The sequence below is a fragment of the Pseudochaenichthys georgianus genome, chromosome 24, assembly GCF_902827115.2.
Source record: "Pseudochaenichthys georgianus chromosome 24, fPseGeo1.2, whole genome shotgun sequence".
Lineage (NCBI taxonomy): Eukaryota > Metazoa > Chordata > Actinopteri > Perciformes > Channichthyidae > Pseudochaenichthys > Pseudochaenichthys georgianus.
In genome coordinates, this window is record NC_047526.1 from 27,261,269 (window position 1) to 27,276,778 (window position 15,510).

At 39.2% G+C, this 15,510-nt stretch overlaps 1 protein-coding gene across 1 annotated transcript; it reads left to right on the top strand.

Moving 5' to 3' along the window:
• Nucleotides 1-281: 281 nt before the first annotated feature.
• Nucleotides 282-11,707, top strand: slc35f6 (solute carrier family 35 member F6). The gene is made up of 6 exons (XM_034075977.2): nucleotides 282-486; nucleotides 2,489-2,561; nucleotides 6,999-7,170; nucleotides 7,523-7,738; nucleotides 9,088-9,198; nucleotides 9,424-11,707. The coding sequence occupies exons 1-6, from the start codon at nucleotides 410-412 to the stop codon at nucleotides 9,918-9,920; spliced, it is 1,146 nt and encodes a 381-aa protein (XP_033931868.1). The 5' UTR covers nucleotides 282-409; the 3' UTR covers nucleotides 9,921-11,707.
• The last annotated feature ends 3,803 nt before the right edge of the window (nucleotides 11,708-15,510 follow it).

The window sequence follows — 15,510 nt, forward strand, 5'->3', positions numbered from 1 at the left end:
CATTTTCTGGTTCACCATTTAAAAAAAAAAAAAAAAAAAAGACAATTATATATCTAAATATTTGGAGAAATAATCATTTACTTTTTTGGATAGATATATTGAGTAAAAGTGTAATTGTTGTATTCAATAGCATATATGAAGCACTTATATGTTGTATACAATACATTGGACACCAGGGGTAAACATATAAAGTAATAAAAGAACACATTTAAAAAAAATAGAAATACCGTTTACTTTTGCCTATCAATCCTTGCGTCACTTCCGGATGCGGTCAGCTGACTGTGGTCATGTGGCGTTTAAAGTCAGAGGAGATCCCACGGAGAATTGAGTGAACAACAACCGGGGTTCCTTCAAACAAACAAACAACAGCTCGGTGTTCCCGGTGTGTTTGTCCCGCTCACACTGCATCATGGCCTGGACTAAATACCAGCTGTTCCTCGCTGGACTAATGCTAACAACCGGCTCTCTCAACACATTATCGGCAAAGTGAGTAAATTAGATGAAGTCTTTATACTGGAGTCATGTGTTTACAGTTAACCTTTCACTGTAATTCGCCGGTAAAACAGCTGGTACACAGTTGATACACTGCACGTCAACGGTTGTTAGCTTAAGTTCTTTTTTAACAAATTATCAAGCTAGTGTAGAGCCACGCTAGCTTATTTATTACATGTTTAACTATTATGTGTTAACGCATTGTTAGCTTTACAGACGGCTAATAAACATCCATATCAGGCTGAGTGAAAGGAAGCTACATAAAGCTAATGTGTGTGAGGATATAAATTAGGATTTTTTTTGACAAGCTTAAAAGATTGCTGCCAGGAAGCAATTCATTATGCACAGACTATAGTGAAATGACTGATGTGATCTCACATGATCTTGCTCTGTAATGGTATAACGCCTTTATCACGCGCTATCTGTGTTTTAGACTGATAAAAGGGAGTAGCCTCTTTCTGTAGGTCACAGGTAAATCCAGCAGCCGACAGACATTTCATCTCTATAAAGACTGACTTTAGAAAATAGTATTTAAAAAAACGTGATTTGTTTTAAAATGACTTGTTTTGTTCAACCAATGGTCCAAAATGCACCTTTTATGTTCAATGAGAGAAACATCTGTTTGGTTGTGATATGACTTTTTAAACTTTCAATGTGGCTTTTATAATTGCTCATGCAAACCCAAAACCCCAGTCCTGCCCTTTGCACATAAATCATTGATAATGCAGTATTTTTAAAATTATTTTCTGAAACATTTTTGTTGAGATAATTTTCTGTGGAAAGTTTGATTTGAAATGCCAACCATTATCCTAGTAAGAGCTGCACATGTGTTTTATTTTGTAACCATTAACCTGCAGATACATTTTTCAATGTATCTGTTTTACCGTTTGACCTTTAGAAATATGTCCAAATCCCAAAAAGATTATTTTGTATTTTATTCTTGATGGATAGCTTGAATTATGTATTGCACTAATTTATCACACTGATTCATTTGAGTCCTCTATTATTGCTGTCACGATAGGAAGAGGTTTCCTTTTTTGGTGAAACAAGAAACTCAGCTATTTTAACTTCCCCAATAATCTGTGATGTCAGCTCTCTGCAGCCTGAAACACGCGGCTGCTGTCTTTTTGTGAGTTTTGCCAGATGAACAAAACCCCAAAATGTTAAATGAATCACTGTTTGAGTGGTAATGTGTCAGACAAAGCAAGTTGTGTCATGTCGCTCAGAGAAGAATATCAGAAACAAACAGGTAGAGTTGCACTGCAGTCACCTGACACCAGCGTCGTCACAGCGCTGCCTCACTGACTTTATTAAAGCCCTACATAGCATTTAGACTGGTTGATAGTTTGGTGTTACTTCCCTCTTTGCTTTAATGCAAACATGTGTGACCAGTGTCCACAAAATAAGCAGGAGTAGCAGATTTGGATCAAGTTTCCTTCTTGTATTGATGAGGTCAGAAGTTGTGACATTTGAAGGAAGTGCTGCGTCATCACATCTCAGGACCACATTCCCTTGTCTTGCATTTTGCAGCAGACAGGACGCTCACATGCTTATCATGCTTCCTCTCTGACAATAAAAGATGCTCTTACTCATTAACTTCATCAAATCATTTGGTCTGACTTTACAGGGTTTTATGTGCGGGCGCACTGGAACAAATGTTAGCTGTTGGTCAGGAAGACATCCAAATGTTTGCTGCACAATACAACTCATTTTCAGACCCACATAGATGTTTTAAACGTACTGAAATAGGTACAGATATAGTGGGTGTAGATCTGAGTTGTTTTCCATGTATCAGTTTCCAGATTTGATTAATAAAATATCAGAAAAAAGTGAAAAATACATGGGATCATTTTCTTACAGCCTAAAAAAATAAAAAACAACACATATTTCCAGTTGAATATGATATATGAATGACAAAGATAGCACGGTGTTGTATATGCTTACTTGGATTTATGAAGTAGATGTAATTACATTTTAATAACTTCTTGTCTGACAGATGGGCGGACATGTTCTCAGCGAAAGGATGCCATGATGACCCCGAACATGATTTTACTCACCCGTTTGTTCAGGTAAATTAATAAACTGCAGGTATTGTATCCCATTTGCCCAAAGAAGGGAAAAAACGGTTGAACCTCAATTATTTCTTCAAAGTGTGTCTGTAACACAACTAGAAAATGCATTTCCTGCTGAAAATGCGTGTGAATGCTGTAAACGGTGTACTTTTGTTGCTGAATTTAGCTGAAAAAGCCGAATATGATATTAGTTGAATGGTCTTATAGCTGCTTTTAGCTACAAAAACCAAGTAAGTGTGTTGCTGAACTTAGCGGAGGAATGCAGAAAAGCGAAATGATTTGAATCAAATTGTTACAGTTCAAATGCATTGCAATGACTTTGTTGAAAGCTTGAAAGTGAAATGTTAAACTGGAAGAGTAGGACAAATAGTGAAGAAGCTTAATATTTAAAAGTAAAGGTTTAAAAAAGCTCTAAGCAACCAGATGTATAGCCTCAATGTCCTGACATAATTTAATAGTTGAATGGTTTCTGTAGCTGAAAGTAGGCTGAAGGAGTTGGATATTAAATGTAGTGAATGAATGTGTATTAAGAAAAGAAAGTAAAAATGCTTTGAAAAGCAGCAGAATATTTTAACTGCAAACTTTTGAACTAAAACCATACTTCACCAATGATGTATAAAATATGTGGAACCTGTTGAAGTCAGTATGAAGTCTCCAGAAAAGAATAGGCTGAGACAGTCTGTTAAACTCCAGCCTGTGTCTTTGTGTTTGAGGTGAGGACATTATCAAACATCTGTGTGTGTGTAAGCCCAGAGATCAAAGGTTACCATGGTGACGACGTTATCAAACACCTGTGTACGTAAGCCCAGAGATCAAAGGTGGAGATGTGCTGTGAAAGGAGAGCCTTTCCATTGTTCTAAATGAGAAATAAACCTCTTACATTTCTAACTATAGTTTAAAAACGGTAGCTGCTTTTGGTAAAATGTCATCGCATGGAGCATGTCAGGAGCCTGTGGAGCGTCTGAGTCTGCTTTTTGTGTACTTTCGGGTCAATGAGGTGGCATTTTTATGGGCTCAGAACAGTCTCATAATACACACATGCACACAGAAAGATTCACACTTGTATTTCATGATCCGTAAAAGGATTCACACTTGTATTTCCGGATCCACACTTGTATTTTTCAATGCACACACAAATGTGTTCCGTTTCATATACATAAAATAAATAAAATCCAAACACAGAAAAAAGTTTTGCATGTGTATTTTTGATCCACACATATTTGTTTTCCGTTAAAAACCGCTGCACCTGCAAACACAAACCACTTTCTGTGCACGGATCGCTGTGCATTCGTGTGTGGGTTTTTTGAGACTCCCCTGACGGTCAGCCGATTCGTACTTGTAATTTCTCTCATCTATAGCCAATCAGATGTCTCCTCCAGTCTAAGCCAATCACATGAGCACGCCCCCACGAGGGTAGGATTTCTTGCGTTCATGACACTTCATATACGCATTTTGCGCAGTCCGGTCAGCTCACTAAACAGAGGGCGGAGCTTCAGGTGATTATGTAGAGCTGCGTGACGTGTCTCCGAGCAGCTGATCTGATCTCTCTCTCGCGTCTGGTTATACCAGGGGTTGGCAACCCGTGGCCCACGGGCCGCATGCGGCCCTTTAAGCCCTCTGCTCTGGCTCCCTTGAGCTTAGACAAAAATAAGAAGGAAATAAAATAAAAGTATTTGTAGGACTATTTATATTTTGTTGCGTGGTTGAAAATGTTTCGTATCTTGTATTTTGAGGTGATACTGTGACACATAAATAAAAAACAAAACGGTTTTAATTTGGTCAACTAAAATATGCGTCACATCCTGCTACGGTCCCGCGCGAGCGCCTTTTCTTGGAGGCGAATAACCTGACCCCCGGCTCGATGAGCGAACTACGGATAAATCAAAGAAAAGTACCGGAGGAACACAGGATTTAATTCTGCGTGGACAGAGTTATCTGCTTTCACAGCAAACGATGCTGGTTTACCGGTATGTCTGATATGTAGAGAGAAGTTGTCAACGGTGGTGCAGCCTTTACGTATCGAGGAACAACACGGGAGAGGAAGCCAGCTGACGATCTTCAGTCATAATTCAATGGGGTATGTAATTTATTTCAGAAAACACTTTTTGTTATATTCCATGGAATGCTCTTAACGTCCCGATAGCAATGAATATATTAAATGCTTTGACAATAAATACATACAAAAAGTAATCTCTGGAAGCCATAGCGCTGTAAAAAGCACGACCAATCATCTGCCTCGGCCCGGCTAAAATAACTGGATGGCCTGCCTGCCTGTCAGCCTTCCATCTGCGCACACACTTATCTCGTGCCCTCATTGGTCATGTGCGCGTTGGTGTGTGTTGGAGGAGGGGCTCTGTAAGGAAGTCTGAAGGAAGAGGCATATTTTTTCCGGTTGTGTATTTTCAAATTCTAGCGCACTCGAGCTGGTTTCTCCATTCTTACCTTCCCTACCTTTAACTCTTTTTAGGGTGCAGCTATATGTTTTATTTATTTCAAAGTGGGCCCATTTTAATCATATTTTTTTCCCTTCAAATGTGCAGAGCGCTCCCCAAGTGCTGTGTTTAATTTATTTTAAAGTAGGCCTGTGTATTGTTTTTAATTCTCCTTATAAGAGTTCTTTGTTTCTTATTAGAGGTTAACAGTTTTATATCATGTAATAAATAACATAATAAATGCAAAAAAACTGTAGTTTTTGTCTGATATAACAATAAAAAACTATGAAATATGTTTTGCGGCTCCAGACAAAAAAATGTTTTGGAAGAAGGAGCAAAATGGCTCTTTTGGTCAAAAAGGTTGCAGACCCCTGGGTTATACGATCGCGTTTATGTCCATACCAGCTCTCCTGATCGGCCTTTATAGAGAGCACCGATCAAACTATTTAGAGTAAATATCGAATATCGCCCCCCCCGTTCACAGTTCACTGTCTAGCACTGGCTTCGTAGTGCACTGATCGATTAGGCTAAGCTAACCTGTAGCTGCTCCCTCCACACTCACAACAACTTCATACAGACCTAAATAAAGCATCTGTATTCGCCATACAACACACGCAAGAAATCTACCCTCGTGGGGGCGCGCTCATGTGATTGGCTTAGAATTGAGGAGACATCTGATTGGCTATAGATGAGAGAAATTACAAGTACGAATCGGCTGACCGTCAGGAGAGTCTCAAAAAACCCACATACGAATGCACAGCGATCCGTGCACAGAAAGCGGTTTGTGTTTGCAGGTGCAGTGGATTTCAACGGAAAACAAATATGTGTGGATCAAAAATACATATGTAAAACTTTTTTCTGTATTTGGATTTTATTTACATGTATATGAAACGGAACACATTTGTGTGTGGATTTGGAAATACAAGTGGGAATCCTTCTGTGTGTATGTGTGTATTATGAGACTGTTCTGAGCCCATACATTTTTGGCAGATGTACTAAAGGTGTGCGGCTGATGCTCTGAGGAAAGATCAGGCTGAATTTCCAATGGGACTTAATGGAGACATGTTAAACGTTTTTGTCACTTCATGCGCTCAAGAGGCATTTTGTTTAATTTTTTTTGCTTAATTATTTTTTTTTTTTTCAACGTAGGAGAAGTTTTCCTACGTTTTTCAAAGCACTCTAGACTTAACGAGCGGCGCAATACACACTGATGTTAAAATCTGAAGAAGGCCTCTTTACCAAGCTCCAAACTAAAAAAATCTGAAGAACAAGTTTAATAGCTGAATGTCTTGTGACCGTTTTAAAGTTGGAATGAGGTCTCTAGCTGAAAGTATGTGGAAGCTGTAGCATTTGGCGCACGGTGTAGGTAAAAGAGGATTTGAAGGTTCCTCCCATTGAGTTACATGTTAAAAATAGTTTAAAAAGCTAAATATTTCAAAAAGTATAAAATAGTTTGAAAAAGTTGAAAGTTTCCCATCATGTGCTGAAAAGGCTGAACATTTTTGATATTTGAATGGTTTCTGTAGCTGAAAGTAGGCTGAAGTTATTCAACGGCAACATATTGGTTGAAATAATAATAATAATAAGATGATTAAAGAAACAGAAGTAATTATCAAATACTGTTACTGGTACTAATATAAAATAGCTAAAATCATGTTCGCCTAAGTCTTTTCAGAACTTCGGCTTGCATTTATTTTATTTAAAGAGCTGGTTTTATAGAAGTAAACGTGTTTATATATTATATGTTAGCCAAGCGTTGTGCCAGCATACATTTGGAAACTGTTGAGATAGTATCCAGCCCTATTAACCACAGGCCATATCCAGTATATGCAGATGTACTGTATGTCTTGGCATTTAAAATAATCATACCTCTTTAAATTGATATGCATTTCAAGTAAAACAATGCATGTGTTCAATTAGAAGCTGTAAATTAAATCCAGTCAGTAGTTATTTAAATCAAAAGGTGAATTATAATCCATGTCTCCCCCCTCTCTCTGTCCAGGCGGTGGGAATGTTTCTGGGGGAGTTCAGCTGTCTCGCCGTCTTCTACATTTTACTCTGCACTGACAGACGTAGACCCGAGCCCCGGATGAACCCCGGCCAGGACTTCCACCCTATGCTCTTCTTCGCCCCCGCCATGTGTGACATGACGGCCACCTCCATCATGTATGTTGGTAAGTGACCCAAACAAACAAACAAACACCTGCTGGATGTTAGGTAACAGTGACGAGAGACTCCACAGTGGTCATGTGATGGTTTTTGGTGGACATTAGCATTTGAAACTTGTGTCCTGATCTACTCTGTCCTTCAAAGGTCAAATGTAATGACTTAGGTCACATTCGCAAAAACACAACAGATTATCTACTTCTGTTTAAAAAAATCCATTCGTCAGGAAGAAGATAATTAGATCAAAGATAATGTTGTTTTTCTCTGCGTGGTATGCAGCCAATACCAATACCTAGCCTTTTAGAGCAACATGAGATTATTTATGTCTATTAATACACATTTCTTCGGGTTTTTTTGCAGCTCTCAACATGACCAGCGCCTCCAGCTTCCAGATGCTGCGGGGAGCCGTCATCATCTTCACCGGCCTGCTCTCCGTGACGTTCCTGGGCCGACGGCTGCACAAGAGCCAGTGGCTCGGCATCCTCACTACCATCATGGGCCTCATCATCGTCGGCCTCGCTGACTTCTTCAGAAAAAACAAAGACGACACGCACAAACTCAGCGACGTCATCACAGGTGAGGAAGATTTTCAACACCCAAGAGCAGTGGATCCCAAACTGCAGATTGCAGGGGTGGCGCCAGGCCTCAGATGATTTGAGGCCAAATATCATATTTTTTTTTTTTTTTTACATACAATTGTAAAGCAATACATGATTGTCACTAAAAGCCTTGTCTCTACATTACAATAACAAATACAAAATAATTGATTAATTAATTTGAATAATAATTCAAGTTAGTATTAAAGGCATAAAAAGACAGAAATGTATAATTGTTTCTTTAATAGAAATGTTTCTTCTGCCCGTAAAGTGTCCAAACCAGGCTTGTCTGGATAAGCGCATTTTTAAAACAGTCATTGTCCATGCCGGTTTCAGTTGGATTATTTGTCACAGTTGCTCCGATCAGATCGGTCTCCTCCATTTTGTAGATTATTTACGACTTTTGAATCCACATAAACACATCTGAAAAATCCAGCTTACTTTGAGCATGTGTTTTAAACAGTTTAATCCCTTTGTGAATTGTTTCCACTTCCGTGCCGTCCTTTAATTTCTTCATACAGCGGGAATCCAAATAAATGAATCCTGAGTCCAATAACCATCAAAGTCACTCCAATAGTGCTCCTTAATTACGCTTTCATCCTCCTTTAACAAAATACTTCACATTCATCCAGTTTGTGACAGTAGTTGTAGCATTTTTGAGACTTTTAAACTTTAATTACCGCTGTTGCCCCCCCCCCCCCCCCCCTCTTGTGTGTGGGGGGGCTCTTGGGGAAAAAGGTTGGGAACCACTGCCCTAGAGCATAGGTCAGCAACAGGCGGCCCAAACTTACTTGCCGACCCCTAGCCTAGAGCTTTGTAGAGTCAGAATATAGTCAAAAAATAAAGATTTAATGTGCAAAAACATGTTTGCTTCAGTCTGTATTTGTTTTTGTTTAGCCTTTGAAAAACATTGCATCTCAGATTAGCTGGACCCACATTTTAAATTGCAATGTGCCAGGTACAGGTGCACCTGGCATTTAAAGGGAATGAGGGATGAGTCTCTGATTGGTTGATTTCCCAGGTTCACCCAGAATACACCTGTTTTGCCTTCATTTACATCAATATTTAGTTTTGTTTATTAAGCAAACAGGGAATTTAACATGCTATGAATGTACCTGTGCCGTGTTCTTACGACCATACATTATGGATACTTTAAAACTGGGCCCAAAGGGTTCCAGAAAAGAAAAGCAAACTAAATGTAGCCTTTATATATAGCCATAAAGAACCAGTATCTACTACTCGCACCTGTACAAGCATCATAAAGAACTAAGCCTCAACCTCATTACAATATTAAAATGTTTTAACCACTTCCTCTTTTCGGTCCTGCAGGAGACCTTCTGATCATCATGGCGCAGGTCATCGTTTCAGTGCAGATGGTTCTGGAGGAAAAGTTTGTCTACAAACACGACGTCCATCCTCTCAAAGCTGTTGGGACTGAGGGTAAGACAGTCATTCATCTGAAGTTTACATGATAGATGTGATTTAGGACAACGAAAGGGTACATTTTCACCTAAAACTCACACACACACACAGGAATGTGATGAATGTAGATATGTTGAGAGTGTAGCCACATATATTAAAACATACAGATTTTGAAGGATCACCTGAAAGAAAAAAAAGTTAAACTGTAGATATAGAACATTTAAAATGCTGCTCTATCTCCAGGTTTCTTCGGGTTCGTCGTCCTGTCGCTGCTTCTCATTCCGATGTATTTCATCCACGTGGGAAACTTCAGCGACAACCCTCAGCACGTCCTGGAGGACGTGCTGGACGCCTTCTGTCAGATCGGCCACAAGCCTCTCATCCTGCTGGCTCTGCTGGGCAACACCGTCAGCATCGCCTTCTTCAACTTCGCCGGCATCAGCGTCACCAAGGAGATCAGCGCCACCACGCGCATGGTGCTGGACAGCCTGCGCACGCTGGTCATCTGGGTGGTGAGCCTGGCGCTGGGCTGGGAGCAGTTCCACGGCCTGCAGGTGGTGGGCTTCCTGGTGCTGCTGGTGGGAACGGCGCTCTACAACGGGCTGCACCGCCCCCTGCTGGCCAGGATACCCTGCTGCGCCCATCTGGTGGCCACCGAGGAGGAGGAGGGGGGGGACAGCCCGGGGGAGAGGGAGAGACTGTTGGGGGACGGCAGGGTGCAGACCCCGGACGAGAGCTAAAACAAAAGGACACTCTGTGGAGGACTCTGTCAGGGATAGTCTGTTTTTAAATATGTTCCTTTCTTAGATTTGACACAATATGGTATAACATCTGGGAGTGGGCAAGCTCTTTAAGAGAACACAAGGGTAGTTAGTATCCATTTTCTAATCTCTGGGCAAATGACTCGGATGGTAGAGAGTGATGTCTAGAGGAGCTTTTATTTTACAATACGGTTTTTTAAAGGGATTATTCAAGTGAGAAATGGAAAATGAATTTCTCAAACACAACGAAAGTCTCAACATTAGCTCCTTACCCCTTAAAATACTTCTTATTCTTAAAAAAATACTTGAACTGACAACTTCTCTATTTAGTGCTGAATCACTAAAACAAATACTGTCAGACAAGATGAACAAATGTCAACTTACTTGAACTTTTATTCAGATTTTCTTAAATTGATGGAGAAGCTTCTTGTTTATGATTTTTTTTTTTTTTTAAAAGAAGATGCTTGGGGAGCTGGGTGCAGACGGGACACGAGAGCTAAATCTTGAGGACTCTTCGTCAAAGTCTTTGCACATTTGACAGGGATAGTGGTTTTTTAAATATGTTATAATTACACACTATTTTATAACATGTGGGAGTGTTCAAGCTTTTTTAGACACAATCTTCTACCAAACTATTTGCAAGAAAGACAATTAGTGATTTTTTATCTTTAAGGGATTTATTCAAGATGGAAATGGACAGTAACGTTTTTTTAACAAGATAACAATTAAATCCCGGCATTTGATCCTGACGTACATACATTACATACTTAAACTGACTTTTTTAATTTAGTAAAACCTGGGTTAACAATGAAGAAATGTCAACTTCAATTTAATTTTGTTCAGATGTTCTTAAATCGATGGATATGTTGTTTTTGATAATGTTTTTAGAACAGGTTTTTATTGTTTAATTGTTGCTGTGCAGTACGATTGTGCCAAAATATTTTCACTGAACCAACAGAGACGGGAGTTTCAGAAGTTCAACATTTTCTTTGTAATCAAACAGAAGTAGTTTTTTGTATTTGTTTAGTTAAAGGTAGGGTAGGTAAGTTTGAGAAACCGGCTCGAGATACACTTTTTGTTATATTCCATGGAATGCTCTTAACATCCCGATAGCAATGAATATCTGTGCTTTGACAAAAAATCCATAAAAAATGTCATCTGTGGAAGCCGTGGCGCTGTAAAAAGCACGACCAATCATCTGAGCCGGCTCGGCTAAAGTAACTGGATGGCCTACCTGCCTGTCAGCCTTCCATCGGGGCACAAACTTATCTCGTGCCCTCATTGGTCATGTGCGCGTTCGTGTGTGTTGGAGGAGGGGCTCTGTAAGGAAGTGGCAGATTTTTTCCGGCTGTGTATTTTCAAATTCTAGCGCACTCGAGCTGCTTTCTCCAAAATTACCTACCCCACCTTAAAAAAATAAATAATAATAATTATAATTGAATGAGTGCAAAATCAGTTTTTCAAATGTCTGTATATTCACTTTCTGCAATTTTAATTTGTGTTGATTTAGTTGTACAGATGGACATGTAGCAAAAGGTCTAAATCCTGATTCTCATCTCTATTTAGTATTTTAAAGGCTGTAACGTACACTAAGAAAAAAGGGACTGTCATTTAATCACACTTGTTGAATGATGTATCAGCATTTTTACTCGGGCATTTGTAGACCTGCAGTCAATGTGATATTGTATTTGTATGCATGGTCCTTCTTCTATAAATATGATGTAATGACAAAAAAGAGATTTTTTTTAAATACACTTGTAAAACAACCTACAAAGTCTTATGTTTTTTCTGCTTGTAAAATATTTGCATAACAGTTGACCCAAAGAAACATGACAAATAAGTTTATTTCCAGCTTCCCTTCGGTGAGTATTTGCAGACTTTATTTTGCCATATTTAGTTAATTGAATATTTTTCAAAATGTTTGCCCTAAAAAAAGATATGTGAAAATAGGCTTTCATTAGTTAAATGATCAATTTTAGCATTTCTTAACAATTCATACGACATAAAGATTAAGCTATTATGTGAAAAAATTACAGCAGAATAATTGATAATGACAATAACCATTTATTGTGTATTTTACAGTGTTTGCTTACTAACATAGATTGGATTGATCAGGTGTTCATCCGAGGGGGGAAAGGAAGACAGTAATGATATTGGACGCTTTATTTCACTCTTTAAAAAGTTTTTAAATTATATTAAATGCATGTATCATGAAATATCCTTACATTAGTTTCTCTTCTTATAGAATCACAGTTTCCAATAAGATGAAATTCAGACACATTAGTGATTAAGACGTTCAGCAGTGCTGATTCGGTGTCACCGCTCGGAGCGGCAGCAGCTGACACCTGCCGACACTTCCTGAGTCAGAGCTGCTTCCTCCCTGAAGACCGCTCCTGTGCTTTAATGGAGGTCAAAGGTTAAACGCCGAAATCCCCCAGAGATCTGCACACCCGACCCCCGTCCAGCTCCAGGAACATAATGAAGGAAAAAGTGCTAATTGACCAAACACACATGAACACACTGTTTGAGAAGTCAATGTCGTACAACAACTATAACCAGCTGCACAAGAGGGTTGACTTTAATGCAGTTGTCAAGAGTACCTTGATGACATCATGAACACAATAAATCCCAAATGTCCCATTCAAATTCTTTAATCACGTATAGATGTACAGAGGAGATCGATTATGGGTCCTGCTTAATTGTGTTTTTTTGTATTATCATATTTTATTAGGTTCCTTTTTTAAAGCAGTTTTTCAGTTTTAAATTAACACACACAAACACACATTGATTGTCGCATTAGAACACTAGATGGCAGCATTTTACTAAGAAATTAACACAGCTCCTCGTTTTGTGTTCTTGTTATGGGCAGCTAACTTGTCAATGCATTGAGGAAAGGAGACGATATACGGTAACATCATAAGTAGCCTACTAAGAAACGTTCGTGTAGAGAGAGATTGCAATGGCTATAAATAGGCATATCCTATATTTGTTTTGATGCACAATCCACTGGACGAAATATTAGTAATCCTAAAAAACGTAATGTAGCAATATCTTCTAGAATAGCTAAATACGTTGAACATTGCATATCAGAGTTTTAGGAAAACGTTATTATTTCTATATTACAAAATGTTATAAAGTCTACTTTCTCTTTTTTAGAATAAACTACATATTACTTTTTACCGGGTTAGGAGCCAGCGTGAGCATAAAGCAACACAGATGTAAAGCAGATTTTGTTTTAAGGAGATGTGGTGCAGAGTTGGATCAGGATTTACAGCCTCTGATAACAAAAACGGGGGATTAAAATAAAATAAGCCAAAACAGAAGAGACTCCTGGGACAGCATGGAAAAACATTTACAGTAGCTATTTTCTGGACAAATGTGTCCCAATGCGATGTGTCCTCCCCCGAGACAAATTGACCTGCTGCTTAAACCCAGAGCAAAAAATAAGCCTGTGAAAAAGATAGATCTACTTTTCTAATTATCAATGTACAGAAATCAGCCTTTTTTTATTTGATACACACTAATGATGTTTTAAATAAAGATCTTTATGTAATTGATGTCATGTTTTCAGGAGATCTAACCTGTTTGTTTTACATTTTCAGACCTGCTGCTGCTGTTTGGAGTTTCTCAGCTGATGAATCGTAGGCCTATTTTTCCGTCTATGCTGCGGATTGATATGCCGAGATGTGAACCATTGCTGCTGCACGGTGAGATGCTCTGCTCTGCGTCAGATTGCAACAGCAAACTGTCCTTATTAATGCATCGCCTAAAACATTTCTGCACAAATTACGCATGCGGAACAATGCTTGGACACATATAATCCTGAATTATAACGTTTTTAAACTAGAAATCCAATGCAAAATGGGGGGGGGGGGGGGAACAAGTTAACATTGATTGTTAATTTGTGTATTTTATATGATCTGCTGTATTGTCCCTTGTTTAAAAACGCATTTCAAAGCATATCTGACATCTTCTTCCCAGTGTTTTATTCTCCTTATGCAGCTCGCTTCAGCAGCAGCAGGCCTAATGGTTTGTTATTATGACCTTTTGTGTTTCCATTAGTCTCCTCCTGCAGTATTTGGTTTACAGCTCGTGATTTAACCGTGTGTACATCTGCACACTGGAGCTGCAGAGGGCCCTGAACCTGCCGCACAAGAGGCGACTTTAATCTGTCCCAACGTAAACACGTGGCTTTGCTCAAAGGCACTGAGTCACCATCATATTTAAAAGCTTCCATTAAAGCGGCTCCTTTAGCGTGTTTACCGCGGAGGGCACAGCGGGGTGAGTGTGATTAGTCTAGCACTCCAATGTCCAGATAATGACCACTTAATGTTTTAAACCCGGCTGTGCAGAGAGCAGTCAGGCTACCACAAAAGGAGACATGGCGGCCATTCATAACCCCGGAGTCCAATGGGTTCACTTTAATATGTCGACCTCTCATTTTTCACCCTGTTTAAAGTGGAGATTGTTTTTGTCATTATGGTTATTAATAGGTTATATAAAATGCTGGAAACAGTATACTCAGATAGTTTATTGAATTAAAGCAGTGGCGTACCCACCATAGGGCCCAGTTTACTCATGGGCCCACCCTGAGAAAGCTTCGGTGTCATTTAAAAAAAAAAAAAAAAATCTTTTTTATTATTTTTATTATTATTATTATAAAAAAATGTAATCACCCATTGAGAATATCCAATAATTCAAAGTGAAATTCAAGTGAACAAATATCGAGTTTAATTAATGTTGTATGTGTTTTGTCCTCTGAACCGAACTCATTTACGGTAAAAACTGATTGTTGGTTCCGGCGCGGGCCATAATAACGTGAGAGAGGCAGAGAGCTGCCTGCAAAATGATGGCCCAAAGTTCACTGATGAACTTTGGTTTAAAAAAAAAGCCAGACTCCAAGAAGAGCCCCCACTGCCCTCATCTAGCAGCGATCTATACGATCATTTTCTGATAACGATGAAATAGCCCCGCCTCCCTCTCCCCACGTCTCCCTCTCCCCACCTCTCCTGCTGCTGGGCTGTCAGAAGAAAAAAAAAATTAACGGAAACTCTGCCGCACGGTTCCCTCGTCCACGAGACAACACAGGGTTGTAACGGAATACATGTAACGGCGTTACGTAATCAGAATACAAAAATCAAGTGTATTCAGCTCGCGTTACATTTTAAAAACGAGTAATCTGATTACAGTTACTTTCGTAAACCTGAAGTGAATACATTTTGGAATACTTATTGGAATTATTGGTGGAAAAGTTTCCTCATAAAATGTAATATTCATTACCGGCAGAACTGTGTGCACACTGCACGGCGCTGCAGCATGTATGTGAGCGAGAGAGATGCAGCATGTCTGTGAGGCCCGCCCCCGCACGCAGATGAGAGAGAGAGATCTCTTTTAAAATATATTGAAACTTAGAAACGGAGATGGTTAGATAAAATGTGCAAGATAACGTTTATGTAGCATTTCTTTATTGTCGAAATGATGACATTTATAATGGGATCAAATCAAAGTGAATGGCCTGCTGCTGCTGAATGCATGGGGCAAGTGACTGGAAAAAGTTTTAAAAGTTATT

Bases quoted from the DNA above. Each gene is read 5' to 3' on its own strand.
- slc35f6 (XM_034075977.2), top strand. From the start codon at position 410: ATGGCCTGGACTAAATACCAGCTGTTCCTCGCTGGACTAATGCTAACA. The intron at 2,562-6,998 runs GTAAATTAATAA...CTCTCTGTCCAG, and splicing joins TTACTCACCCGTTTGTTCAG to GCGGTGGGAATGTTTCTGGG. The intron at 7,739-9,087 runs GTGAGGAAGATT...TCGGTCCTGCAG, and splicing joins ACTCAGCGACGTCATCACAG to GAGACCTTCTGATCATCATG.